The sequence below is a fragment of the Salmo salar genome, chromosome ssa18, assembly GCF_905237065.1.
Source record: "Salmo salar chromosome ssa18, Ssal_v3.1, whole genome shotgun sequence".
In the NCBI taxonomy this organism is placed as follows: Eukaryota; Metazoa; Chordata; class Actinopteri; order Salmoniformes; family Salmonidae; genus Salmo; species Salmo salar.
The window spans coordinates 13,087,149-13,114,169 of NC_059459.1; the positions used below are offsets into that span (position 1 = coordinate 13,087,149).

Genomic DNA, 27,021 nt, shown 5'->3' on the forward strand with positions numbered 1-27,021 from the left:
CGGAAGGAGAGTTGAATGGCATTGAAGCTCGTCTGGAGGGTTGTTAACACAGTGTCCAAAGAAGAGCCAGAAGTGTACAGAATGGTGTCGTCTGCGTAGAGGTGGATCAGAGATTCACCAGCAGCAAGAGCGACATCATTTATGTATACAGAGAAAAGAGTTGGCCCAAGAATTGAACCCTGTGGTACCCCCATAGAGACTGCCAGAGGTCCAGACAGTAGGCCCTCCGATTTGACACACTGAACTCTGTCAGAGAAGTAGTTGGTGAACCAGGCGACGCAATCGTTTGAGAAACCAAGGCTACTGAGTCTGCCGATGAGGATGTGGTGATTAACAGAGTCAAAAGCTTTGGCCAGGTCAATGAATACGGCAGCACAGTATTGTTTCTTATCGATGGCGGTTACGATGTCGTTTAGGACCTTGAGCGTGGCTGAGGTGCACCCATGACCAGCTCTGAAACCAGATTGCATAGCGGAGAGGGTGCGGTGGGATTCGAAATGGTCGGTAATCTGTTTGTTGACTTGGCTTTCGAAGACCTTAGAAAGGCAGGGTAGGATGGATATAGGTCTGTAGCAATTTGGGTCAAGAGTGTCACCTCCTTTGAAGAGGGGGATGACAGCAGCTGCTTTCCAATCTATGGGAATCTCAGACGACACGAAAGAGAGGTTGAACAGGCTAGTAATAGGGGTTGCAATAATTTCGGCAGATAATTTTAGAAAGAAAGGGTCCAGATTGTCAAGCCCAGCTGATTTGTAGGGGTCCAGATTTTGCAGCTCTTTCAGAACATCAGCTGAATGGATTTGGGAGAAGGAGAAATGGGGGAGGCTTGGGCGAGTAGCTGTGGGGGGTGCAGTGCTGTTGAATGCAGTAGGGGTAGTTAGGTGGAAAGCATGGCCAGCCGTAGAAAAATGCTTATTGAAATTCTCAATTATAGTGGGCTTATCGGGTGGTGACAGAGTTTCCTATCCTCAGTGCAGTGGGCAGTTGGGAGGAGGTGTTCTTATTCTCCATGGACTTTACAATGTCCCAGAACTTTTTAGAGTTGGAGTTGCACGAAGCGAATTTCTGTTTGAAAAAGCTAGCCTTGGCGTTTCTAACTGCCTGTGTGTATTGGTTTCTAACTTCCCTAAAAAGTTGCATATCGCGGGGGCAGTTCGATGCTAATGCAGAACGCCACAGGATATTTTTGTGTTGGTTAAGGGCAGTCAGGTCTGGGGAGAACCAAGGGCTATATCTGTTCCTGGTTCTAAATTTCTTGAAAGGGGCATGCTTATTTAAGATGGAGAGGAAGGCATTTTTTAAAATAACCAGGCATCCTCTACTGACGGGATGAGGTCAATATCCTTCCAGGATACCAGGGCCAGGTCGAATAGAAAGGCTTGCTCGTTGAAATGTTTCAGGGAGCGTTTGACAGTGATGAGTGGAGGTCGTTTGACCGCTGACCCATTACGGGTGCAGGCAATGAGGCAGTGATCGCTGAGATCTTGGTTGAAAACAGCAGAGGTGTATTTAGAGGGCACGTTGGTTAGGATGATATCTATGAGGGTGCCAGTGTTTGCGGCTTTGGGGTTGTACCTGGTGGGTTCATTAATAATTTGTGTGAGATTGAGTGCATCAAGCTTGGATTGTAGGATGGCTGGGGTGTTAAGCATGTCCCAGTTTAGGTCACCTAGTAGCACGAGCTCTGAAGATAGATGGGGGGCAATCAGTTCACATATGGTGTCCAGAGCACAACTAGGGGCCGAGGGGGGTCTATAGCAGGCGGCAACGGTGAGAGACTTGTTTTTGGAGAGGTGGATTTTTAAAAGTAGAAGTTCAAATTGTTTGGGTACAGACCTGGATAGCAGAACAGAACTCTGCTGCCTATCTCTGCAGTAGATTGCAACACCGCCCCCTTTGGTCGTTCTATCTTGTCTGAAAACGTTGTAGTTAGGGATGAAGATTTCAGAGTTTTTGGTGGACTTCCTAAGCCAAGACTCAGACACAGCTAGGACATCCGGGTTGGCAGAGTGTGCTAAAGCAGTGAATAAAACAAACTTAGGGAGGAGGCTTCTAATGTTAACATGCATGAAACCAAGGTTATTACGGTTACAGAAGTCATCAAAAGAGAGCGCCTGGGGAGTAGGAGTGGAGCCAGGCACTGCAGGGCCTGGATTCACCTCTACATCCCCAGAGGAGCAGAGAAGAATAAGTATGAGGGTACGGCTAAAAGCTATAAGAATTGGTCGTCTGTGACGTCCAGAATAGAGAGAAAAAGGAGCAGGTTTCTGGGGGCGATAAAATAGCTTCAAGGTATAATGTACAGACAAAGGTATGGTGGGATGTGAGTACAGAGGAGGTAAACCTAGGCATTTAGTGATTATGAGAGAGATATTGTCTCTAGAAACATCATTGAAACCAGAAGATGTCATAGCATGTGTGGGTGGAGGAACTGAGAGGTTGGATAAGGTATAATGAGCAGGGCTAGAGGCTCTACAGTGAAATAAGCCAATAAACACTAACCAGAACAGCAATGGAGAAGGCATATTGACATTAAGGAGAGGCATGCTTAGCCGAGTGATCAAAGGGTCCAGTGAGATTCAGACAGCTAGCCGGGCCATAGGTAGCAAGCTGGTGGAAGATGGGAGAGAGGTCTGTTTTTAGCCACCTCGTGCGTTTCCGTCTGTGGGTTAGTGGGGTTCCGTGTGGAAGGGGGGACCAGTCCAAGTTGGCAAAATAGTTAGTTATAGTGGCCCAAGAAAAGTGTCCGATAGACCTATTCAGATCGCAGCCGAAAAGACAGATAACGATTAGCGGGCCGCAGATGGGCGATCAGGTTACGTCGCGACGGAGGGGCCAGTTGGATAACTCCCTCGGGCAGATAACGTCGGTGGTCCAGTCGTGAAGACCCGATGGGGCTCCGCATCGGCAGTAAAACGGGTCAGGATAGGTGAGTTGTAGCCCAGGAGACACTTCAGCTGGCTAGCTCATGAATAGCCCAGGAGTGGCTGACGGAACTCTTCAGCTGGCTAGCTGGCTAGCTCCGTAATAATGTGTGTTAATTCCGTGACCGACGTTGCCAATAGTCACTCAGGTAGCAGCTAGTTAGCTGCAAGATCCAGGTGTAAATGTCCAGAGCCTGCGGTAGAAATCGGGGAAAGGAGAGAGAATAGGTCCGGTATGCTCTGGTCTGAGTCGCGCTGTACAAAAAACTGGCGATAGCTTTTCGAGCTAATGGATAGCTGAGGACAGCTAACCGTGGCTAGCTGAACTTCAACGTTAGCCAGTGAAAATGGCTAAACACTTGCTAGCTTCTGTTGTGGAATTCAGATGAGGTAAATAATACTTTCTTTTTTAAATTGGTGAGGCGGGTTGCAGGAGAGTGCTTTGAGGTTGAGTATTTAGAATTAAAAAAAATATATATATATAAAGATAAGTGAAGAAAAAAAAAATATGTAAATATATATATACACGGGACACGACAAGAGGAGGGTAGAGGACGTCTGAACTGCTACGCCATCTTGGAAAAAAAAGGTGAATAATCATAAGGTGAATGCACCAATTTGTAAGTCGCTCTGGATAAGAGTGTCTGCTAAATGACGTAAATGTAAATGTAGCAATTGGATATCACGAAATTGTGGATTCTTTTTAAAAAAGGTAATATATTTCTAAATTTCCTCTCCAGCAGAAAGTTGCTAAGAAAGCTTAAAAGGTGGCAGTGCAGTTAAAAACATGCCAATATAATCCATCCACCTGTCAGGTGTGGCATATCAAGAAGCTGATTAAACAGCATGATCATTACACAGGTGCACCTTGTGCTAGGGACAATAAAAGGCCACTAAAATGTGCAGTTTTGTCACAACACAATGCCACAGATATCTCAAGTTGAGGTAGCGTGCAATTGGCATGCTGACGTCAGGAATGTCCACCGGGGCTGTTGGCAGATAAATTAATATTAAAATTACCATAAGCCGCCTCCAAAGTGTAACCACGCCAGCACACGACCTCCACATCCGGCTTCTCACCTGCGGGATGGTCTGAGACCAACCACCTAGACAACTGATGAAACTGAGGAGTATTTCTGTATGTAATAAAGCCCTTGTGGGGAAAAACTCATTCCGGTCACAACTTGCAAACTTGTTTACGTGCTGCTGTGGGTTTTGTTGCTAACCTTACTTTGCTACCTGACGGTTTTTACTTTTTAATTACCGTTTATATTTTTGTTTTTTCCCTCCGGACGCCTTATCTGGACGTGGTTCGTCAGGACCTCCACCAGCCGAAGCTAAGTAGTAACAATAACATGATGCCTTCTAATTGCAGTCGCTGTACTCATAATATATATTAGAACGATCGCCTTACGGCGAGGATAGCTGTGCTGCAAGCCCAGCTTCAGACGCAATCGTTAGTCAAGGGTAATTTAAGTGTAGGAAAGGATGAAACCGCGTCTGTGCCACCAGTAAGTACAGACAGTAGTATAAATCCCCTCGCACAGTCCCCGCAGCCAGACAACTTTCTCATGGCTTCTGGAGGGAAATGCTGTAGGAATGCTCAACCGGTGTCGCTCATTCAGCCGACAGAAACTTTCAACCGGTTCTCCGCATTAAGCAGCAAGTCGGAGTCAGAGGCCGAGCCTTCTCTGGTCTCTACTCCTCCCATTACGGGGTCTGAGACACCGAAGCCTCCCACCATTAGCTCTGACAAATTGAAAACCCTAGTCACTGGCAACTCCATTACCCGCAGTATTAAACTTAAAACAAATCATCCAGCGATCATACACTGTTTACCAGGGGGCAGGGCTACCGACGTTAAGGCTAATCTGAAGATGGTGCTGGTTTAAGCTGTTAAGGCAAGGGCTGATTTCAAGGTTTTACTGCTAACCTACAAAGCATTACATGGGCTTGCTCCTACCCATCTTTCCAATTTGGTCCTGCCGTACATACCTACACGTACGCTACGGTCACAAGACGCAGGCCTCCTAATTGTCCCTAGAATTTCTAAGCAAACAGCTGGAGGCAGGGCTTTCTCCTATCGAGCTCCATTCTTATGGAATGGTCTGCCTACCCATGTGAGAGACGTAGACTCGGTCTCAACCTTTAAGTCTTTACTGAAGACTCATCTCTTCAGTAGGTCCTATGATTGAATGTAGTCTGGCCCAGGAGTGTGAAGGTGAATGGCAAGGCATTCCCCCTTGTCCGAGGGTATCGTCGGATGTGGCCACAGTGTCTCCCGACCCCTCCTGTATTTAGTCAGTCAGTCAGTCCTCTCTCACTCGCTCACACACACACGATGACTCCTTGCTGTCCCCAGTCCACCTGGCCGTGCTGCTGCTCCAGTTTCAACTGTTCTGCCTGCGGCTATGGAACCCTGACCTGTTCACCGTACGTGCTACCTGTCCCCAGACCTGCTGTTTTCAACTCTCTAGACACAGCAGGAGCGGTAGAGATACTCTCAATGTTCGGCTATGAAAAGCCAACTGACAATTTACTCCTGAGGTGCTGACCTGTTGCACTCTCTACAACCACTGTGATTATTATTATTTGACCCTGCTGGTCATCTATGAACATTAGAACATCTTGGCCATGTTCTGTTATAATCTCCACCTGGCACAGCCAGAAGAGGACTGGCTACCCCTCATAGCCTGGTTCCTCTCTAGGTTTCTTCCTAGGTTCTGGCCCTTCTAGGGAGTTTTTCCTAGCCACCGTGCTTCTACACCTGCATTGCTTGCTGTTTGGGGTTTTAGGCTGGGTTTCTGTACAGCACTTTGAGATATCAGCTGATGTAAGAAGGGCTTTATAAATAAATTTGCTTTGATTCTGATGGGCTGGGCGTGGCTCCCCTGTGGGCAGATCTGGTTCCCAAGTGCCTGTACTAAGAAAGGGCCAGTGGGAAGGCAAAAAAAAAATACATGGGAAAGAAGTGCTTTGTGGGACCTAGTACAATGCTTTACCAATACCACAAATATTTTTCACTAGCTAGATTTCCATCCAATTGTCAACAGATTTTCATGCAAATATTAAAAAATCCGCAGATTTTCCCACCAATGGTGTTTTTCCTAACGTACTTGTTGCGGATAAAAATCTATGAAAAAAAAATAAATAAAGACTGCGTGATGAGGTAGTGCACACAAAATGTTATTTTTCGCTTAAGTTTTCATGTACCGAAAAAAAAAAAAGTTCAATGTGTTTCTATTGCATTTTCAACTCTACCGATAGTTTTGGCAAAAATTGTTGCGTTAAATAGTCTCTCTGGTCTTGGCACGTGCACTCTAGCCAACAACAGCTCACAGATTCAGTGCAGGTAGGCTAGGCTACATGATGAGATAATGGATTTTTAATAAGTCTGGATGGAATCGTGGTAAGTGTTTTGGATTGTACAGATTGCCATTGCATCAGTGAAACGCCACTGGCCAACTGTCATCATGCCTGTCAATTGCTACAGACTTATGTCACACATTCCGAAAGTTTATTCAAATTAAGAAAGGGGAAAGGGGGATACCTAGTCAGTTGTACAACTGAATGCCTTCAACTGAAATGGGTCTTCCGCATTTAACCCAACCCCTCTGAATCAGAGAGATGCAAGGGGGCTGCCATAATTGTCATCCACATCTTCGGTGCCTGTGGAACAGGGTTAACCTGTCTGGGCTAGGGGGCAGTATTTTCACGGCCGAATGAAAAACGTACCCAATTAAAACAGGTTACTACTCTGGCCCAGAAACTAGAATATGCATATTATTAGTAGATTTGGATAGAAAACACTCTAAAGTTTCTAAAACTGTTTGAATGGTGTCTGTGAGTATAACAGAACTCATATGGCAGGCAAAAACCTGAGAAAAATCCAAGCAGGAAGTGAAAAGTCTGAGAATTGTAGTTATTTTGATTCTCTATCGAAGCTACAGTGTCTGTGGGGTGACGTTGCACTTCCTAAGGCTTCCATTGGCTGTCAACAGCCTTCAGAAAGTGGTTATAGCTTTCTCCTGTCACTGGGCAGATAATAGGAGCTCAGTTACTGAGTGGTCTGCCTGGCAACAAAGGGATTGGATATGCGCAGTCACACGAGCGCACCGTTCCTTCTTTTTCTTCTTGAATGAATATGCTATTGTCCGGTTGGAATATTATCGGAATTTTACGTTAAAAATACCATAAAGATTGATTTTAAACAGCGTTTGACATGCTTCTAAGTATGGTAAAGGAACATTTTGACTTTTCGTCTCTGGTTCCGCGCTCGCGCGTTATGCCTTTGGATAAGTGATCTGTACGCACGAACAAAACGGAGGTATTTGTACATAAATATGGATTATTTCGAACAAAAACAACATTTCTTGTGGAAGTAGCAGTCCTGGGAGTGCATTCTGACGAAGATCAGCAAAGGTAAGAGAATATTTCGAATACTAATTCTGAGTTTAGGGTGCCCCGAACTTGGCGGGTGTCTGAATAGCTCGCCGTGATGGCTGAGCTATGTACTCAGAATATTGAAAAATGTGCTTTCTCCGTAAAGCTATTTTAAAATGTGACACAGCGGCTGCATCCAGGAGTAGTCCATCTATAATTCTTTAAATAATTGTTATATATTTTCTCAATGTTTATGATGAGTATTTTTGTAAATTGATGTACACATTCACCGGACGTTTTGGTGGGAATACATTTTCTGAACATCACGCGCCAATGTAAAATGCTGTTTTTGGATATAAATATTAACTTTATTGAACAAAATATACATGTATTGTGTAACATAATGTCCTAGGAGTGTCATCTGATGAAGATCGTCAAAGGTTAGTGCTTCATTTAGCTGTGCTTTGGGTTCTATTGACACATGTCCTTGCTTGGAAAATGGCTGTGTGATTATTTTTGTCTATGTACTCTCCTAACATAATCTAATGTTTTGCTTTCGCTGTAAAGCCTTTTTGAAATCGGACAATGTGGTTACATCAAGGAGAAGTGTATCTTTAAAATAGTGTAAAATAGTTGTATGTTTGAGAAAGTTGAATTATGACATTTTGTTGTTTTTGAATTTGCCGCCAAGCATCCCAAGTAGCCCATAGAAGTTAACTGCCTTGCTCAGGGGCAGAAAGACAGATATTTACATTGTCAGCTCGGGGATTCCATCCAGCAACCTTTCGGTTACTGGCCCAACGCTCTAACCACTAGGCTACCTGCCACTGGTCTGGGTTCAAATCCAGACTAGTTGCACAGAATTACAGTTACATGTCATGACTAAAGGGAAAGTAAACAAGCAGCATCCCTCAAGTATTAAGGACTACAGCACAAATATTTAATCATGTAATTTAGGCACTCACTACACAGGTTCCCATAGTTAGGTGCAGGTTGATGTTTGTTGTCATAAATCTTGCCATTGGAGGCAGAACTGAGCAATTTCCGCTAGATGGGCAAGCTGCAAAATCAAATTTGGCTTTATTGTAAAAATTCAGGAAAACAAAAACAAACTTTTTGGTCTGAATTTAAGGTTAGGCATTAGGGTTAGCAGTGTGGTTAGGGTTACGTTTAGCTTTAAAATCAGATTTTATGACTTAGTGGCTGTGCCAGCTAGTGACTATCCTGCAGAGCTGCATCCAGAGCAAGATTCATGATAATAAATGCCAACCTGCTAGTTAGGCTTACCATTGCCCACAGACTCTCACTTTCAAAATTAAAATGGGAAGTATTGTCAGTCAATGACAATAGAAAATGCTAGGGAAACTAAAGCTATCAGCCAAAGGAAAGATTAACCAGTGGCTAAATCCAGAATTTAAGCCTTTTTTTGGCAAATAAAGCTACGAGTCATGCAGAAATACCATTATTCAGGTCAATGATGCTAACAGAAGAATATTACACATACCTAGTGACTGATTTACCTAATAGGGGTCTGTGTTTTACATTGCAACACATGCTCAGTAATCCAATAAACAACCACACTCAATAAACTGCATAACCGAAAACAAACTGTCCTGAACTATAAACGCGCTTTGGATAGTAAGGGGAGTGGAACTCCAGGCAGATGGGTCATGTTTCACACCAACACACCAAAAACATCAGGGACCATAGCCTAATTAATTAACAGAGTACAGGAACTGTGTGCAGATGTAAAACAGACAGGGGCCAAGTCCTCACATATTAAGTAGTCTACACAAAATATTTTCCCTGACTTTTCAGAGCTCATCACTGATAAAGAAATATTAATAGTGGTAAAGGACAGTCTAGGTGAAAGCAAGAGGGCAGAAACCCTGCCTAGCCTACCAGTAAGCCTGCTTTTTCTGTCTGGTCAGTTAAGATCAGTGGTCTATATAGAAAGTAAGGTGATAAGTATAGAATGTATTACCACCACTTACTACTGCCTCAGTCTCTCTACTCATTTCCAATATGGCTGACACTGGGACAGTGTAAGAATGAAGTGATCAAAGCCCCACCATACCTGCGTCATGAGAGGCCAGAGCCCGGAGCATCTTCCCAGCACTTCTGCGGGTTTGTTGCTCCTTGTTGCAGAGCAGCTCCATGAGCAGGTCGAGGGCACCCGTCTCCTTGAAGACACCCACCAGTGAGCCGATGCTGGCGTAGGCACTCAGCACATGGATGGTGTGTGTGATGCTGATGGCAAAGTCGCTCTTCTTGGTCATCTGCTTGCAGGCCCTCCTGACCAAGTTCTTGACATCGTCCTTCATGTCAGAAAGCTCCACCTCATCAAAGGTGACATCAGCAGGGAAATCTCCGCCCGGCCTCTCCTCTGCCTCCTGGAGGGGCCACTGGCCATCTGCCTTGCGCTTGCCCAGCAGCGTGGGGCAGTTGGCGTAGACGTCCTCCGTTGACATCCACATCAGGATGTTCTCCGTCTTGCTCTCGCCTGAGGTTGAACCGCCCACCCCTGAACTGCTTCCCCCTCCTCCTCCTCCTGTCTCATTGCTCCCTCCACCTGAGCCACTACCGTCTTCTATGGCCAGCAGGCACCAGCGGATCAGGTACTCTGTCTGGCCATCATGAGTCCGCCGCTGCCGGATCAACTCCTCTGGGTAGGCCTGCAGCGTCGGGCCCAGCTGGACAAGCAGGTTTCCATTGCGGCGTTCGCCAAACATGATCGCTGTAAGGAAAAAAATTAAGAATGAATGACTAATATAAATACTTGAGGTGGTGATACTTTGACCATATAAGATAAAATAAAAATAACACTTTTGGACAACTTGTAGCCAGGCTGTATCTTGTTAGTTGTGCACCTCTATGGAAATCAAAGTGAGATACTGGATCAGTGAGGTATAACAAAAACTACTGGATGTGGAAATCAGCCAATGATTCCAGACTTGGCTTGGCTGTTGACATAATAAAGCTATTGGTGAATGGCAAATATAGCTAACGTTCGCTAGTTTGCTATACATTTCCAGAAACTTTAGTTTCCTTTTCATTATGACCGATTTGAATATTACTTTTTCCGAGAAAAAAAAGGTACCTATCAACACATATGTAGCTAGCTACTATAGTTAACTAAATAAACGGTAGTAATTTGCATGAGATTGAGTAGCAGTTAGCTAAGCTATTATACAGCAGTTCCAAATTCTAACGACGGTCGTAAACGCTGGCTGCTGCTATAGCGTTTGTTAGCTAGTAACGTTATCTAGCTTGGTTGCTAACTTAATTACATTTTATCCATTTTGACTATCAAAGCCCTCTTCAAACATCTGATTGTATCAGCTGGGAAGTTAACGTTAGTCAGCTCCACTTTTTAAACACTAGCGAACGTTATCGTCCTATTTACTATGAAAAAAGGTGTGGCTGCCAATGTCGCTGAATAACTCCAACAAGTTTACACTACAGACTGCCTCATCAGCAGGGGCCCTTTTTGACAAGAAAACCCTGCCTCAAATTATTAAAGAAGCTACATTACCTAGCTAGCTTGCTAACGCCTGCCTTTGTTTCTAACGTTAACTAGAAGATTTTACTAGCTACCAGTAATTAACATTAGTTACACTTTTTTGTACTATATATGTGTGATTAGCGGGTAACTGAACTAGAGCGGCCTAATAAACACCAACATAGCAGGGGATAGATAACTCGTTTACCTCCAGTGTTACAGGGTTTCCCCTTCACTTCTTCCCCGCTCTTCTGTCGATGGAGCTTCCTTCTCCGTTTTAATGTATCGTTTCCCAGCCTGGAAAAAGTTTGTAGGCAGCGTTTGATACACGGGGCGCACTGCACGGTGACAGCAACGTATGGTTTAGAAACTGAGGTGACGGGTAGGAATTTCCCTGTGAAACGAACGGTTGTTACTAGTTACTACAGCCACAAAGTCAAAATTGGCTAGATCGTGAAAAATTGTGAAAACTAAAAAATAGCCTTTTGGTCTTAAATTAAGGTTATTGTTAGCCATAAGGTTAGTAGTGTGGTTAGGTTTAAAATCAGATTTTATTAAGACACATTTTAGAAATGGGCGGGGTTTATAACTTTGTGGCTGTAATAACTCGTGACGACCGAATGAAACTGCTTCACTTCCGCGTAACTTTCATATCATGCCCCCTAATGTCAAAGAGGAAGCGGAGAAGCGAGAGGTTTTACTCCATCCAAAATATGTCCACCAAAATAAGCCCACGAAGTGAGTCATTTTTGTATGGAGGCCAATGAGAGAGTGTCGAATTTGGTCAACAAAACTGTAGTTGGTAATATGCTATTATATTGACTAGAATAGAATAGAAATGTCGTAGTGGCTAGGTTGTTACCAATACACTGATATAGTGGCATTTTGGTAACATTGAAAAAAAGACATAGAGGACTCATCATGGATATGACCTGTGTTAGCATGGCCATTGCCATTGAGGGCTTCCACCATTTTTAAGTAGGCAACTGGGTGGGGATTCCTATGAGTTGGGAGCAATCAGCAAATGAATAAGAAGATAATTGACTAGTTTAAAATTGTGATAGCCTCAATGACGTTGTCCATGCAGTTACAGACGCTATAATGGCACAGATACAAAGATGAGCCCTCTATCCATCACGGATATGTGCCCTCTCATTGGCTAGAATCACATATAGAACAATGAGACAGATATTTCACTGGATGTATAAATGTGACATAACCGGTTGGCGTTTCCACTCACTACTAAATATCGTAGTGAGAGGAACCGCAGTGGCCAGCAGTGGGAGAAGATGAAACGAGATGGATTTTGACCGACATTCTGTTCATTTACTCATCAATGAGACATTTGATCTCAATACAGTTCTGTTGCAAACAGAGTGAACTAAGTTTTGTAGACTTTACCCTTTTCCAAAGTTTTAAGAAATTGTGTTGTTGGGCCTCCCAAGTGGCGCAGCGGACTAAGGTACTGCATTGCAGTGCTAGAGGCGTCACTACAGACCCAGGCTCTATCCCAGGCTGTATCACAACCGGACGTGATCGGGACTCCCATAGTGCGGCGCACAATTGGCCCAGTGTCGTCCGGGTTAGGGGAGGGTTTGGCTGGGGGGGCTTTACTTGGCTCATCGCGCTCTAGTGACTCTTTGGGGAGGGCCGGGTGCCTGGAGGCTGACCTCGGCAGTCAGGTGAGCGGTGTTTCCTCTGACACATTGGCGCCGGCTGGCTTCCAGGTTAAGCGGGCAGGTGTTAAAAAGCGCGGTTTGGCGAGTCATGTTTTGGAGGATGCATGACTCGACCTTCACCTCCCGAGCCCGTTGGGGAGTTGCAGCGATGAGACGAGATCAAAATTGTGGAGAAAAAGGTTTACTATCAGAGCACTGTCAGTTTGGTATTTGGTATTTTATTAGGATCCCCATTAGCTGTTGCAAAGGCACACGTAGCATACATATCAATAGATACACACAAACTATCTAGGTCAAATAGGGGAGAGGCGTTGTGCCGTGAGGTGTTGCTTTATCTGTTTTTTTAAACCAGGTTTACTGTTTATTTGAGCAATATGAGATGGAACAGCGTTCCATGCAATAATGGCTCTATATAAAATTGTACGCTTTCTTGAATTTGGGGACTGTGAAAAGACCCCTGGTGGCATGTCTGGTGGGGTAAGTGTGTGTGTCAGAGCTGTGTGTGAGTTGACTGTGCAAAAATTGGGGATTTTCAACACATTAATGTTTCTTATAAAAATAAGTGATGCAGTCAGTCTTTCCTCAACTCTTAGCCAAGAGAGACTGGCATGCATAGTATTTATATCATCCCTCTGATTACAATGAACAGCAAGATGTGCCGCTCTGTTCTGGGCCAGCTGCAGCTTAACTAGGTCTTTCCTTGCAGGACTCGACCACACGACTGGACAATAATCAAGATTAGACCAAACTAGAGCCTGCAGAACTTGCTTTTTGGAGTGTGGTGTCTAAAAAGCAGACCATCTCTTTATATCAGACAGACCTATCCCCATCTTTACAACCATTGAATCTATATGTTTTGACCATGACATTTTACAATCTAAGGTAACGCCAAGTAATTTAGTCTCCTAAAGTCACAGTTAACCATGTGTTGTTCAACAGCCACACCATTCATTACCAGATTCAGCTGTGGTCTAGAAGATAGGGAATGATTTGCACCAAATACAATGCTCTCAGTTTTAGAGATGTTCAGGACCAGTTTATTACTGGTCACTCTTTGTTAAGGGTTTCAGTGACTCATTAGCTGTGGTTGCTGATGCCTATATGGTTAAATCATCAGCATACATGGACACGCATGCTTTGTTTAATGCCAGTGACAGGAGTACAATGCTACCTGGATGGCATCCTCGTTACTGGGAAAGACGAAAACAAACCATCTACAAAACTTTGATGCGACCTTACAGAGATTGAAGGACTACAGACTGCGAGTTAAAATATGCATTCTTTCAATAATCGGTTGAATACCTAGGACACGTAATCAACGCCAAGGGCCTTCAAAAGGTCAAGGCTATCTTGGACGCCCCAGCTCCTCAAAGTGAGCCAACTAAGTTTTTTCCTGGGATTACTGAATTACTACAGACACTTTATCCAGAGTTTAGCAACAAAGCTGAAACAGCTGCATCAGTTGCTGTGTCAGGACAAAACATGGAAATGGACAGAACAATGCGAGGAAGCATTCGTGAAATCTGAGGCACTGATGCCCTTCGACCCGTCATTGCCCATCCAAATAGCTTGTGATGCTAGTCCATATGGTGTGGGAGTAGTTGTGTCCCATATTATGCCTTCCGGTAAGAGAAGCCGATCGCTTTCGCATTGAGGACATTGAACAAAGCAGATAGTAACTACGCACAAATAGAACGAGAAGCCCTAGGCAGCATTTTCTGAGTGTGTAAGTTTCACCAGCATCTGGAGGAAGTACACCCTTCTTATAGATCATCATCGGCTGACGAGCATCTTTGGACCGCATACTGGAATTCCGTGACTTGTTGCAACCAGAATGCAAACGTGAGCTTTGTTGTTATCAGGACAAATGACATTCACCTATGACTTCAACTACCGCAAGTCAGAACTGCAATGCAACGTAGATGGACTTTCCAGGTTACCCCTACCTGTAGACAAACCAGAGTCACGCCAAGTGGACATCTTCTACTTCAGACAAGTGGAAAATGCATCAGTCACTTCAACACAAGTACAGAGAAACACAAGAAAAGACCCAGTGTTATCTGAAGTGATAGACATTATTATCAAAGGTAAAGTTGCTCCAAAACTGAAACCTTACCTTTCAAGGAGAACTGAGCTGCCAGTACAGTCCAGTTGTCTGCTGTGGGGGAGGAGAGTTATCTTTCCGCCTTCACTGAAGAAACGAGTGTTGCAACAGCAACACTCAGTTCATTGTGGAATGGTTTGCATTAAGGACATCCTGGATTGGATGGAAGCATTGAGGAGAAATACGAAATGTTCCTCATGTCAGAAGGTGCTCAACGTACCTAAACTTGCACCTCTTCATCCGTGGGATTGGCAGGATGAGGCATGGCAACGCATACATATCGACTTTGCAGATCCATTTGAAGACAGAATGTTTCTAGTGGTCATGGCTGCTTATAGCAAATGACCAGAGGTTGCATTCATGATGTCTACTACTGCAGAGAGACCATTGAGAAGCATAGAGAAGTGTTTAGTGAGTTTGGATTGCCACTCTAACTCTTTAGCGACACCGGACCGCAGCTAGTGTCCCAAGAAATGGCTACGGTCCTACAGGTGAATGGCGTACAACCAATCAGGTCTGCACCGTATCATCCATCAACCAACAGGCTGGCATAGAGGTTTGCACAGACCATGAAACATGCCTTAAAAGCATCTCAGGGTCAAGGAACATAGCACCAACATTTGAACAGCTTCCTGTTATCCTAAAGGAATACACCTCACGCAACCACCAAAGCTTCGCCTGTATTGTTACTCATGAAGAGAGAGCTACACACAAATTCCGACCTACTCAAACCTCAGAACGCAAAGAAGACAGGAGAGCCAAGTCAAAAGTTGTGAACTGACAGCAAAGGACAGAGCTTTCAATCCTGGAGAAATTGTTTTAGCTAGGAACTTGCCTGGCTACCTAAACTCCTTGCTCCGGCCAAAGGCTACGGACGTTAGTTTCTCCTACACAATGAGTCTGGATCTGAGTAATTTCCCTCAGATTTCTAAAACACAAACACATTCTAGATCGTCTGATTGGTCCCAAAAACCGATGGGTTGGCCCAGAGCCAGAACACACGTGGTATAGCGATGTTTGAAAATTCGTCATTGGCTTTGAAACTCTGATTGGTTAGAGATTATCCAATTGCTGACGACTTTGTTTTGTACAACACTCCTCATTTTGACCTCACCACAAACGACTTCAATGATGGCAGTCTCAGACTGTAGTATGTAGCGAACGCAGTGGAAGAATTAAGTTTCAGTTGTCAGGCAAGCTAGGAGCTACCTCAACGGACCCAAGTGGGTTCCTGCTACAGTCATTGCTCAGACTGGTCCTGTGTCCAGGTGACACGCTGACCCGGCAGTGACACAAGCTGCTCACATGACTACACCACAGTCTAAAGATGTTGTTGATAGTTAGGTTGACTACTGTTACCATACGAGAGATAGTTGGGCACCTAGATGCTTGGACTTCTGAAACAGACTCTCCCAACAGTTAATTTAGGATGGGAGGAGTTGTTGTGTATTGGGGTTGTGCCACAGAGCATCATGGGAGTTGTGGAGTGTGTCGCGATAAATGGTTGAACTGAATTACTAAAACAGCTGCAAGGAAGCAGCAAGCAGCCACACAAAACTGTCTTGAGTGGCAACCAATCTGCCCAATTAGCTGTTATGTTTCCTTACGCCCACTTGCACTGAGTTTACAAACCATTTGGAACACCTTCCTAATATTGACTTGCACCCCCTTTTGCCCTCAGAATAGCCTCAATTAGTTGGGGCATGGACTTTACAACGTGTCAAGTGTTCCACAGGGATGCTAGCCCATGTTGACGCCAATGCTTCCTACAGTTTTGTCAAGTTGGCTGGTAGTGGATCTCTACTCCAAATAGTTTGTGTCCAGTGTTTCCGTTCCTTAGCCCACTGCAATTGCAGTTTCTTGTTTTTTGCTGAAAGAAGTGGAACTATGTAAGGTTGTTGGCTACCATACCCCAATCATTTCAAGGTGCGATGAGTTGTGCATTCTTTTATGGGTCTTTGGGCACCAATATTGTACTGGACTGTCAGTTGACTAACTGTAGCCCGTCTGTTGCTCTAAACAAATCGCATCAGCCTCGTTTGTCCTCTTTCGTCAATGACCCATTTTCGACCACTGGCCGGCCATTTGTTGGATGTCCTTTGGGTGGTAGACCATTCTTGAAACACATGGGAAACTGTTGAGCATGAAAAACTCAGCAGCGTTGCAGTTCTTGACACACTCAAACCGGTGCGCCTGGCACCTATTACCAACAATGGACGGATGACACCTCTGCCCAGCTCCAGGGGTCCCTCGCCTGTATGAAATGGGATGCACTCGTGTCTGGTTCCAACAACAATATTGATTAAATGGTTACCACAATAATGGACTATATCAAGTTCTGTATACACTGTGTGATCCCCACGAGAACAACCATGGATAAATGGCGAGATCAAAACGCATTACGCATGAAGATTGCATTCTCCCATTGGGATATGCAGTCCCTACACCAACTGAACATGCCATTCAACAAGCCAAACTAAGGTACAAGGACAAGATGGAGGAGGAATTCAGCAACATGAACGCTAAGCATGCCTTTCAAAAAGTCAGGAAGTGTGCAGGCTACTCCGTTGAGTCCTAAAAGCCTGTGCTGCTGAGCTCAGCCCCATCCTCCACAGACTGTTTGACCTATCACTATCCATTAGCACAAAAACATCTACCATTGTCCCCATTCCCAAAAAGTCTCCTCAGACTGAGTTCAACCATTACCGACCTGTTGTCCTCACTTCACTGATCATGAAATGCTTGGAAAGACTGGTTCTTAACATCATACTGTCCACCATTCACTCCTCCCTTGATCTCTACCAGTTTGCTTACAAAGCGGGGAGAGGAACGGATGACGTGGTGGTCTGCATGCTGCACAGGCTCCTGGAACACTTGGAGGGAACAGGGAATTGCGCACACATCTTGTTTGTGGACTTCAGCTCTGTCTTCAACACCATCCAACGCCATACTATAATCCAGAAGCTCAATAACCTGGACGTATCTCCCACCATCGACCTCAGGCCGTGAGGATAGATGACACCCTGTCCTCATCACCAACACAGGCGCGCCACAGGGTTAGGTTCTTAGTCCGTTAATCTACACCCTGTATACCAATGACTGCCAAAGCATGGACCACAATACACTCCTTTTCAAGTACCCTGATGACACAGACATCCTGTCCCTTGTGAACGTCACCCCCTCTCCTTCCAGCAATATCAATAATCCGTTACCCAATTCAGTGAATGGTGTCGCAATAACTACCTGGATCTCAACATCTCCAAAACAAAATAAATACCAACCGACTTCCGCAAAAAAAACATGATAACCCTTTCCTCATCACCTGAGAGGCCATCGAAGTGGTTCCTTCATTCAAATATCTCGGAATAACAATAGACCACAAACTCACCTTCGAATAACACACCACTGAAATAACTAAGAAGTCACAGCAATGTCTGTCTGTCATCAGACGTATGTGCAACCTGTCCGTCAAACTCAAACTCCTTCAGCTACTATACCGGAGCATAATTGAACCACTACTCATCTACGGCAGCATCTGTTATCACAATACTCTCAGAGTCTCACAATGCAACAAACTGAAGAATTTAAACTGATTGGCCACCCCAAGTCCTTAACTCTCCCTTCTAAATAATCGCCCTATCCACCGCAAAGCCCGCCACATAATCTCCAGCCCGGACCACCCACATCACCTTTGCTTTGATCATCACCTTTGCTTTGATCTCCTCCCATTAGGTCAAAGAAACCGGTTGATTCTGTGGTGCACTGAGTATTTCAGGAGGAGTTTCATTCCGGCTATCACCATAGTGAACAATTCCATGTAATTTCTCCCATGAAAGGGGGGGTGCACTATTTACACCTGACTGTTTTTTTGTTTGTTATTACATGCCACCAGGTGGGTAGGGCTGCCACACTGCATCCGAATCAGGTCACCTGAATATAACGAAAGCTACCAAAACACAGCACACCCATTGCCACACAATAACATTAACCCTGGAGCAGTACTCATAGTTCATAGTTCAATTCGCACTCAATGTCCAATAACTACTCACTCTGTCATGTTGAAAAGTTATGTTGCAGCTGTGATAGTCACACCAGGATCCATACAGTTAGCAGTCCTGCAGAAGGGAGAGGGCAAGGGCACGCACACAAGCAGGTGGTTATCTGAAGCCATGGATTACAGGCAACATCCGCACTGAGCTAAAGGGTAGAGCTGCCGCTTTCAAGGAGCGGGACTCTAACCCGGAAGCTTATAAGAAATCCCGCTATGCCCTCCGACAAACCGTCAAACAGGCAAAGCGTCAATACAAGACTAAGATCGAATCGTGCTCCAATGCTCGTCGGATGTGGCAGGGTTTTCAAACTATTACAGACTACAAAGGGAAGCACAGCCGAGAGCTTCCCAGTGACACAAGCCTACCAGATGAGCTAAATTACTTCTATGCTGGCTTCGAGGCAAGTAACACTGAAACATGCATCAGAGCATCAGCTGTTCCAGACGACTGTGTGATCACGCTTTCCACAGCCGATGTGAGTAAGACCTTTAAACAGGTCAACATTCACAAGGCTGCAGGGCCAGACAGATTACCAGGATGTGTACTCCGAGCATGCGCTGACCAACTGGCAAGTGTCTTCACTGACATTTTCAACCTCCCCCTGTCTGAGTTTGTAATACCAACATGTTTCAAGCATACCACCATAGTCCCTGTGCCCAAGAACACTAAGCTAACCTGCCTAAATGACTACCGACCCATAGCACTCACGTCTATAGCCATGAAGTGCTTTGAAAGGCTGGTCATGGCTCACATCAACACCATTATCCCAGAAACCCTAGACACACTCCAATTTGCATACCGCCTCAACAGATCCACAGATGATACAATCTCTATTGCACTCCACACTGCCCTTTCACACCTGGACAAAAGGAACACCTTTGTGAGAATGCTATTCATTGACTACAGCTCAGCGTTCAGCACCATAGTGCCCTCAAAACTCATTACTAAGCTATGGACCCTGGGACTAAACACCTCCCTCTGCAACTGGATCCTGGACTTCCTGACAGGTCGCCCCAGGTGGTAAGGGTAGGTAACAACACATCTGCCACGCTGATCCTCAACACGGGGGACCCTCAGGGGTGCGTGCTCAGTCCCCTCCTGTACTCCCTGTTCACTCATGACTGCATGGCCAGGCACGACTCCAACACCATCATTAAGGTTGCCAATGACACAACAGTGGTAGGCCTGATCACCGACAACGATGAGACAGCCTATAGGGAGGAGGTCAGAGACCTGACTGTGTGGTGCAAGGACAACAACCTCTCCCTCAACGTGATCAAGACAAAGGAAATGATTGTGGACTACAGGAAAAGGAGGACCGAGCCTGCTCCCATTCTCATCGACGGGGCTGTAGTGGAGCAGGTTGAGTGCTTCAAGTTCCTTAGCGTACAAAACATCACCAACAAACTAACATGGTCCAAGCACACCAAGACAGTCGTGAAGAGGGCACGACAAAACCTATTCACCCTCAGGAGACTGAAAAGATTTGGCATGGGTGCTCAGATCCTCTAAAGGATTTATAGCTGCAAAATCAAGAGCATCCTGACTGGTTGCATCACTGCCTGGTATGGCAAATGCTCGGTCTCTGACCGTAAGGCACTACAGAGGGTAGTGCGTACGGCCCAGTACATCACGGGGGTCAAGCTTCCTGCCATCCAAGACCTCTATAGCAGGCGGTGTCAGAGGAAGGCCCCAAAAATTGTCAAAGACTCCAGCCACCCTAGTCATAGACTGTTCTCTCTGCTACCGCACAGCAAGCGGGGGGGCCAAGTCTATGTCCAAGAGGCTTCTAAACAGCTTCTACCCCAAGCCATAAGACTTCTGAACATCTAATCAAATGGCTACCCAGACTATTTGCATCGCCCCCCCCTCTTTTACGCTGCTGCTACTCTGTTATCTATGCATAGTCACTTTAATAACTCTATCTACATGTACATATTACCTCAATTACCTCAACTAACCGGTTCCCCCACACATTGACTCTGTACTGGTACCCCCTGTATATAACCTCGCTATTGTTATTTTACTGCTGCTCCTTCATAGTTTGTTACTTTTATTTCTTACTTTTCTTAGGTATTTTTCTTAAAACTGCTTTTTTGGTTAAGGGCTTGTAAGTAAGCATTAAAGCTGGTAACTCTGGGAACTCAGAAAACTTCGGTGTACTATCTACAGATATCATATATAAAAGAATACATACAGTATAAGTAGGAGCATATCAGCCTATAGTTAACAGCAACATGAACATGACCATATCCCCAGCCAACGGCAGTAGGTCAGACAGCTATATCCCAACGCCGATGTCCATGTAGCCCAGAACTCCCTCATCCCCATATCACTCCTCCTCCTGTATGAGCTACTCGCCCATCAGTAGGGCCCCCTAAAGCTCCCTTGTCTTCTCCTGCATCACCCCAGGGTGCCGGTGGAGGGCTGGAAGGCCAACCAAAATAGACAAAGCAAGGACATTTCTAAACAATGTGCTGATAACATTTTGTTCAGGGTTGGTGAGGGTACTGGGTAAGCCATCCTAACATAAAACATAATAGCCCTGGCCTAATTCTGCGTGGCATTGTTTATTTCACCCCTTTGGGCAATTATATATATTTTTTGATGTCATCCACCATAACCTTAAAGTTAATATATATAGAGAAGCACATCATAGACCAGGGCTATACACTGAGTATACAAAACATTAAGAACACCTGCTCTTTCCATGACTTAGACTGACCAGGTGAATCCAGGTGAACGCTATGATCCCTTATTAATGTAACTTGTTAAATCCACTTCAAATCGAATTTTATTGGTCACCTACGCATGGTTAGCAGATGTTATTGCAAGTTTAGTGAAATGATTGTGCTTCTAGTTCCGACAGTGCATCAATATCTAACAAGTAATATCTAACAATTCCACAACAAGTACAAGTAAAGGAATGGAATAAGAATATATAAATATATGGATGAGCAATGTCAGAGCGACATTGGCTAAGATGCAATAGATAGTATAGAAGACAGCATATACATATGAGGTGAGTAATGCAAGATATGTAAACATTATTGAAGTGGAATTATTAAAGTGAGTAGCGTTCCATTTATTTCAAGTCTATATGTAGGCAGCAGCCTCTCTGTGCTAGTGATGGCTGTTTAACAGTCAGATGGCCTTGAGATAGAAGCTGTTTTTCAGTCTCTCAGTCCCAGCTGCACCTATATTGACCTCTCCTCCTGGATGGTAGCGGGGTGAACAGGCAGTGGCTCGGTTGGTTGTTGTACTTGATGATTTTTTTGGCCTTCCTGTGACATTGGGTGCTGTAGGTGTCCTGGAGGGCAGGTAGTTTGCCCCCGGTGATGCGTTGTGCAGACCGCACCACCCTCTGGAGAGCCCTGCGGATGTGGGGGGTGCAGTTGCAGTACCAGGCGGTGATATAGCCCGACAAGATGCTCTCAATTGTGCATCTGTACAAATTTGTGAGGGTTTTAGGTGACAAGCCTTCTTCAACACACTGTCTGTGTGGGTGGACCATTTCAGTTTGACAGTGATATGTACGCCGAGGAACTTAACTTTCTACCTTCTCCACTGCTGTCCCGTCGATGTGGATAAGGGGTGCGCCCTCTGCTGTTTCCTGAAGTCCACGATCATCTCCTTTATTTTTATGACGTTGAGTGAGAGGTTATTCTCCTGAGACCACAATCCGAGAGCCCTCACAGTCTACTACTGTCTGCAAACTTGATGATTGAGTTGGAGGCGTGCATGGCCACGCAGTCATGGGTGACCAGGGAGTACAGGAGGGGGCTGAGCACGCACCCTTGTGGGGCCCCAAGCTTGAGGATCAACAAAGTGGAGATGTTGTTTTCTACCTTCACCACCTGGGGGCGGCCCGTCAGGAAGTCCATGACCCAATTGCACAGGGCGGGGTTGAGACCCAGGGCCTCAAGCTTAATGATGAGCTTGGGGGTACTATAGTGTTGAACGCTTAGCTGTAGTCGATGAATAGCATTCTTATATAGGTATTCCTGTTGTCCAGATAGGATAGGGCAGTGTGCAGTGTGATGGCGATTGCATCGTCTGTGGACCTATTGGGGCGGTAAGCAAATTGAAGTGGGTCTAGGGTGACAGGTAAGGTGGAGGTGATATGATCCATGACTAGTCTCTCAAAGCACTTCATGATGACAGCAGTGAGTGCTACGGAGCGATAGTCATTTAGTTCAGTTATCTTTGCATTATTGGGTACAGGAACAATGGTGGCCATCTTGAAGCATGTGGGGACAGCAGACTGGGATAGGGAGAGATTGACTATGTCCGTCAACACACCAGCCAGCTGGTCTACAATCAGTGCAGGTGAAGGGGGGAGACAGGTTAAAGAAGGATTTTTAAGCCTTGAGACAATTGAGACATGGATTGTGTATGTGTGCCATTCAGAGGGTGAGTGGGACAGACAAATATATAAATATTATTTGAACCATTCTTACTCTAATTAAGCAATTGTGGATTGTTTTGAATAGCAGGACATAAAGTACCTAACGCTGTACTTATGTGGAAGAGACAGGTTGAAGAGATATGGCTGGGGTTATAGAGAATTGTCCCCATGTAGTCACAGAAAACCATACAGACACTGCTGCTATTATTGGTTTGACATCACACAAAATGTCAGTGGCTATACATGATGTTGTTGGTAGCGTCTTATAGAATCCTTGTGTCATTGATACACTAATAGTACAAAAAGCTTTTATCAAATACTGTCTATGTCCAGTATTTGTTATACAAGGTGACTGTACTGATAGCTCGACTGATTAATTGGGACACAGCTCGAATTATAAGCTTGCTTTGTTAATAGGTATATCATAACTGCATACGTTTTTAGTAACGTTTTCAACATTTTCATGTCTCTGTGTCCAGTATTTAGGAAGTTAGATGTAGTTTTTCGAGCCAATGCTAACTAGAGTTAGCACAATGACTGGAAGTCTATGGGTATCTACTAGCATGATCGCAATGACTGGAAGTCTATGGGTATCTACTAGCATGCTAGTAGGTAACCATAGACTTCCAGTCATTGTGCTAATGCTAGTTAGCATTGGCTCAAAAAACTACCTCTAACTTCCTTCATACAAGACAGAGAAGGGCATTATATGCCATCAAAATGAACATAAAATTCGACATACCAATTAGGATCTGGCTAAAAATACTTGAATCAGTTATAGAGCCCATTGTCTTTCATGGTTGTGAGGTCTGGGGTCCACTCACCAACCAAGAATTCACAAAATGGGACAAACAGCAAATTGAGACTCTGCATGCAGTATTCTGAAAAAATATCCTCTGTGTACAACGTAGAACACCAAATAATGCATGCAGAGCAGAATTAGGCCAATAATCCAGAAAATAGTTCCACAACAAAGCCATCACCTACAGAGAGATGAATCTGGAGAAGAGTCCCCTAAGCAGCTGGTCCTGGGGCTCTGTTCACAAACAAACACACCCCACAGAGCACCAGGACAGCAACACAATTAGACCCAACCAAATCATGAGAAAACAAAAAGATAATTACTTGACACATTGGAAAGAATTAACAAAAAAACTGAGCAAACTAGAATGCTATTTGGCCAGAATACCTGACCACTGTGACTGACTCAAACTTAAGGAAAGCTTTGACTATGTACAGACTCAGTGAGCATAGCCTTGCTATTGAGAAAGTGGGCTGAGCACGCACCCGTAGGCAGACCTGGCTCTGAAGAGAAGACAGGCTATGTGCACACTGCCCACAAGATGAGGTGGAAACTGAGCTGCACTTCCTAACCTCCTGCCCAATGTACAGTGAGGGAAAAAAGTATTTGATCCCCTGCTGATTTTGTACATTTGCCCACTGACAAAGAAATGATCAGTCTATAATTTTAATGGTAGGTTTATTTGAACAGTGAGAGACAGAATAACAACAACAAAAATCCAGAAAACGCACGTCAAAAATGTTATAAAATGATTTGCATTGTAATGAGGGAAATAAGTATTTGACCCCTCTGCAAAACATGACTTAGTACTTGGTGGCAATCACAGAGGTCAGACATTTCTTGTAGTTGGCCACCAGGTTTGCACACATCTCAGGAGGGATTTTGTCCCACTCCTCTTTGCAGATCTTCTCCAAGTCATTAAGGTTTCGAGGCTGACGCTTGGCAACTCGAACCTTCAGCTCCCTCCACAGATTTTCTATGGGATTAAGGTCTGGAGACTGGCTAGGCCACTCCAGGACCTTAATGTGCTTCTTCTTGAGCCACTCCTTTGTTGCCTTGGCCTTGTGTTTTGGGTCATTGTCATGCTGGAATACCCATCCACGACCCATTTTCAATGCCCTGGCTGAGGGAAGGAGGTTCTCACCCAAGATTTGACGGTACATGGCCCCGTCCATCGTCCCTTTGATGCGGTGAAGTTGTCCTGTCCCCTTAGCAAAAAAACACCCCCTTAGCATAATGTTTCCACCTCCATGTTTGACGGTGGGGATGGTGTTCTTGGGGTCATAGGCAGCATTCCTCCTCCTCCAAACACGGCGAGTTGAGTTGATGCCAAAGAGCTCCATTTTGGTCTCATCTGACCACAACACTTTCATCCAGTTGTCCTCTGAATCATTCAGATGTTCATTGGCAAACTTCAGACGGGCATATATATGTGCTTTCTTGAGCAGGGGGACCTTGCGGGTGTGACAGGATTTCAGTCCGTCACGGCGTAGTGTGTTTGTTACCAATTGTTTTTTTCGTAACTATGGTCCCAGCTCCCTTGAGATCATTGACAAGATCCTCCCGTGTAGTTCTGGGCTGATTCCTCACCGTTCTCATGATCATTGCAACTCCACGAGGTGAGATCTTGCATGGAGCCCCAGGCCGAGGGAGATTGACAGTTCTTTTGTGTTTCTTCCATTTGCGAATAATCGCACCAACTGTTGTCACCTTCTCACCAAGCTGCTTGGCGATGGTCTTGTAGCCCATTCCAGCCTTGTGTAGGTCTACAGTCTTGTCCCTGACATCCTTGGGCAGCTCTTTGGTCTTGGCCATGGTGGAGAGTTTGGAATCTTATTGATTGATTGCTTCTGTGGACAGGTGTCTTTTATATAGGTAACAAGCTGAGATTAGGAGCACTCCCTTTAAGAGTGTGCTCCTAATCTCAGCTCGTTACCTGTATAAAAGACACCTGGGAGCCAGAAATCGTTCTGATTGAGAGGGGGTCAAATACTTATTTCCCTCATTAAAATGCAAATCAATTTATAAAAATTTTTACATGCGTTTTTCTGGATTTTTTTTTTTTCTTTTCTGTTTCTCACTGTTCAAATAAACCTACCATTAAAATTATAGACTTATCATTTCTTTGTCAGTGGGCAAATGTACAAAATCAGCAGGGGATCAAATACTTTTTTCCCTCACTGTATGACCATATTAGAGACACATATTTCCCTCAGATTACACAGACCCACAAAGAATTCGAAGACAAACCCGATTTTGATAAACTCCCATATCTACTGGGTGAAATACCACAGTGTGCCATCACAGCAGCAAGATTTGTGACCTGTTGCCACAAGGTCAACCTGTGAAGAACAAACACCATTGTAAATACAACCCATATTTATGCTTATTTATCTTTCCTTTTGTACTTTAACCATTTGTACATCGTTACAACACTGTATATATACGTAATATGACATTTGTAACGTCTTTATTCTTTTGGAACTTCTGTGACTGTAATGTTTACTGTTCATTTTTACTGTTTGTTTCACTTTTGTATATTATCTACTTCACTTGCTTTGGCAATGTTAACATATGTTTCCCATGCCAATAAAGGAACTTGAATATAAATGGTATGCACGATTTCATCTGACTCTAGGGAAGTAGGTAAAGGGCCTCATTGCCAAAATCCCAGTGTCCCTTTAAACAGAAAATATTATACAACTGTCTCCCATTCTTTTACTTTTAGATTTGTGTGTATTGTTGTGAATTGTTAGATACTACTGCACTGTTGGAGCAAGGAAAACAAGCATTTCGCTTCACCCATAATAACATTGGCTAAATATGTGTATGTGACCAATAAAATTTGATTTGATGTGCACAAATAGAGCAAGCGAAAGCACTGTCCTCATAGTCCTGAATAACTTGCGTACACAAAATGTTCTTCATGTTTTCAGTGGTTATGTGGTGGTACTTCGTGCCTACAGATTTCTTCTCCCTCACTATGCTGCTGCACACACAGGGCTCCAGGCTGTGCTCGGCTGGGCTCCAGTGCTAGTGCACATGTATTCATGGCTCCTGAAACCGGAAATAGCAAGATGTCAGCCCCCACAAATTGGTGTATGCAACCATGAGTAGATTCAATTGATAACAATGGTCGGCCATCTTGGAGGCTGTCTCTAGTTCTT

At 44.6% G+C, this 27,021-nt stretch overlaps 1 protein-coding gene across 5 annotated transcripts in view; it reads right to left on the minus strand.

Annotated features, from left to right (window-relative positions):
• LOC106576725 (cullin-9) overlaps positions 1-11,346 on the minus strand; it is an 84,820-nt gene extending 73,474 nt beyond the window's left edge. For 4 of the 5 annotated variants that reach the window (XM_014154071.2, XM_014154075.2, XM_014154070.2 and 1 more), the window contains exons 1-2: positions 11,018-11,346; positions 9,385-10,044 (exon numbers count right to left, since the gene is read on the minus strand). In XM_014154071.2, the coding sequence (XP_014009546.1) occupies positions 9,385-10,039 (655 nt within the window). In that variant the 5' untranslated portion in view covers positions 10,040-10,044; positions 11,018-11,346. The remainder of the gene's footprint in view (positions 1-9,384; positions 10,045-11,017) is intronic. The other variant, XM_014154072.2, reaches the window with a different exon arrangement.
• Positions 11,347-27,021: the final 15,675 nt, after the last annotated feature.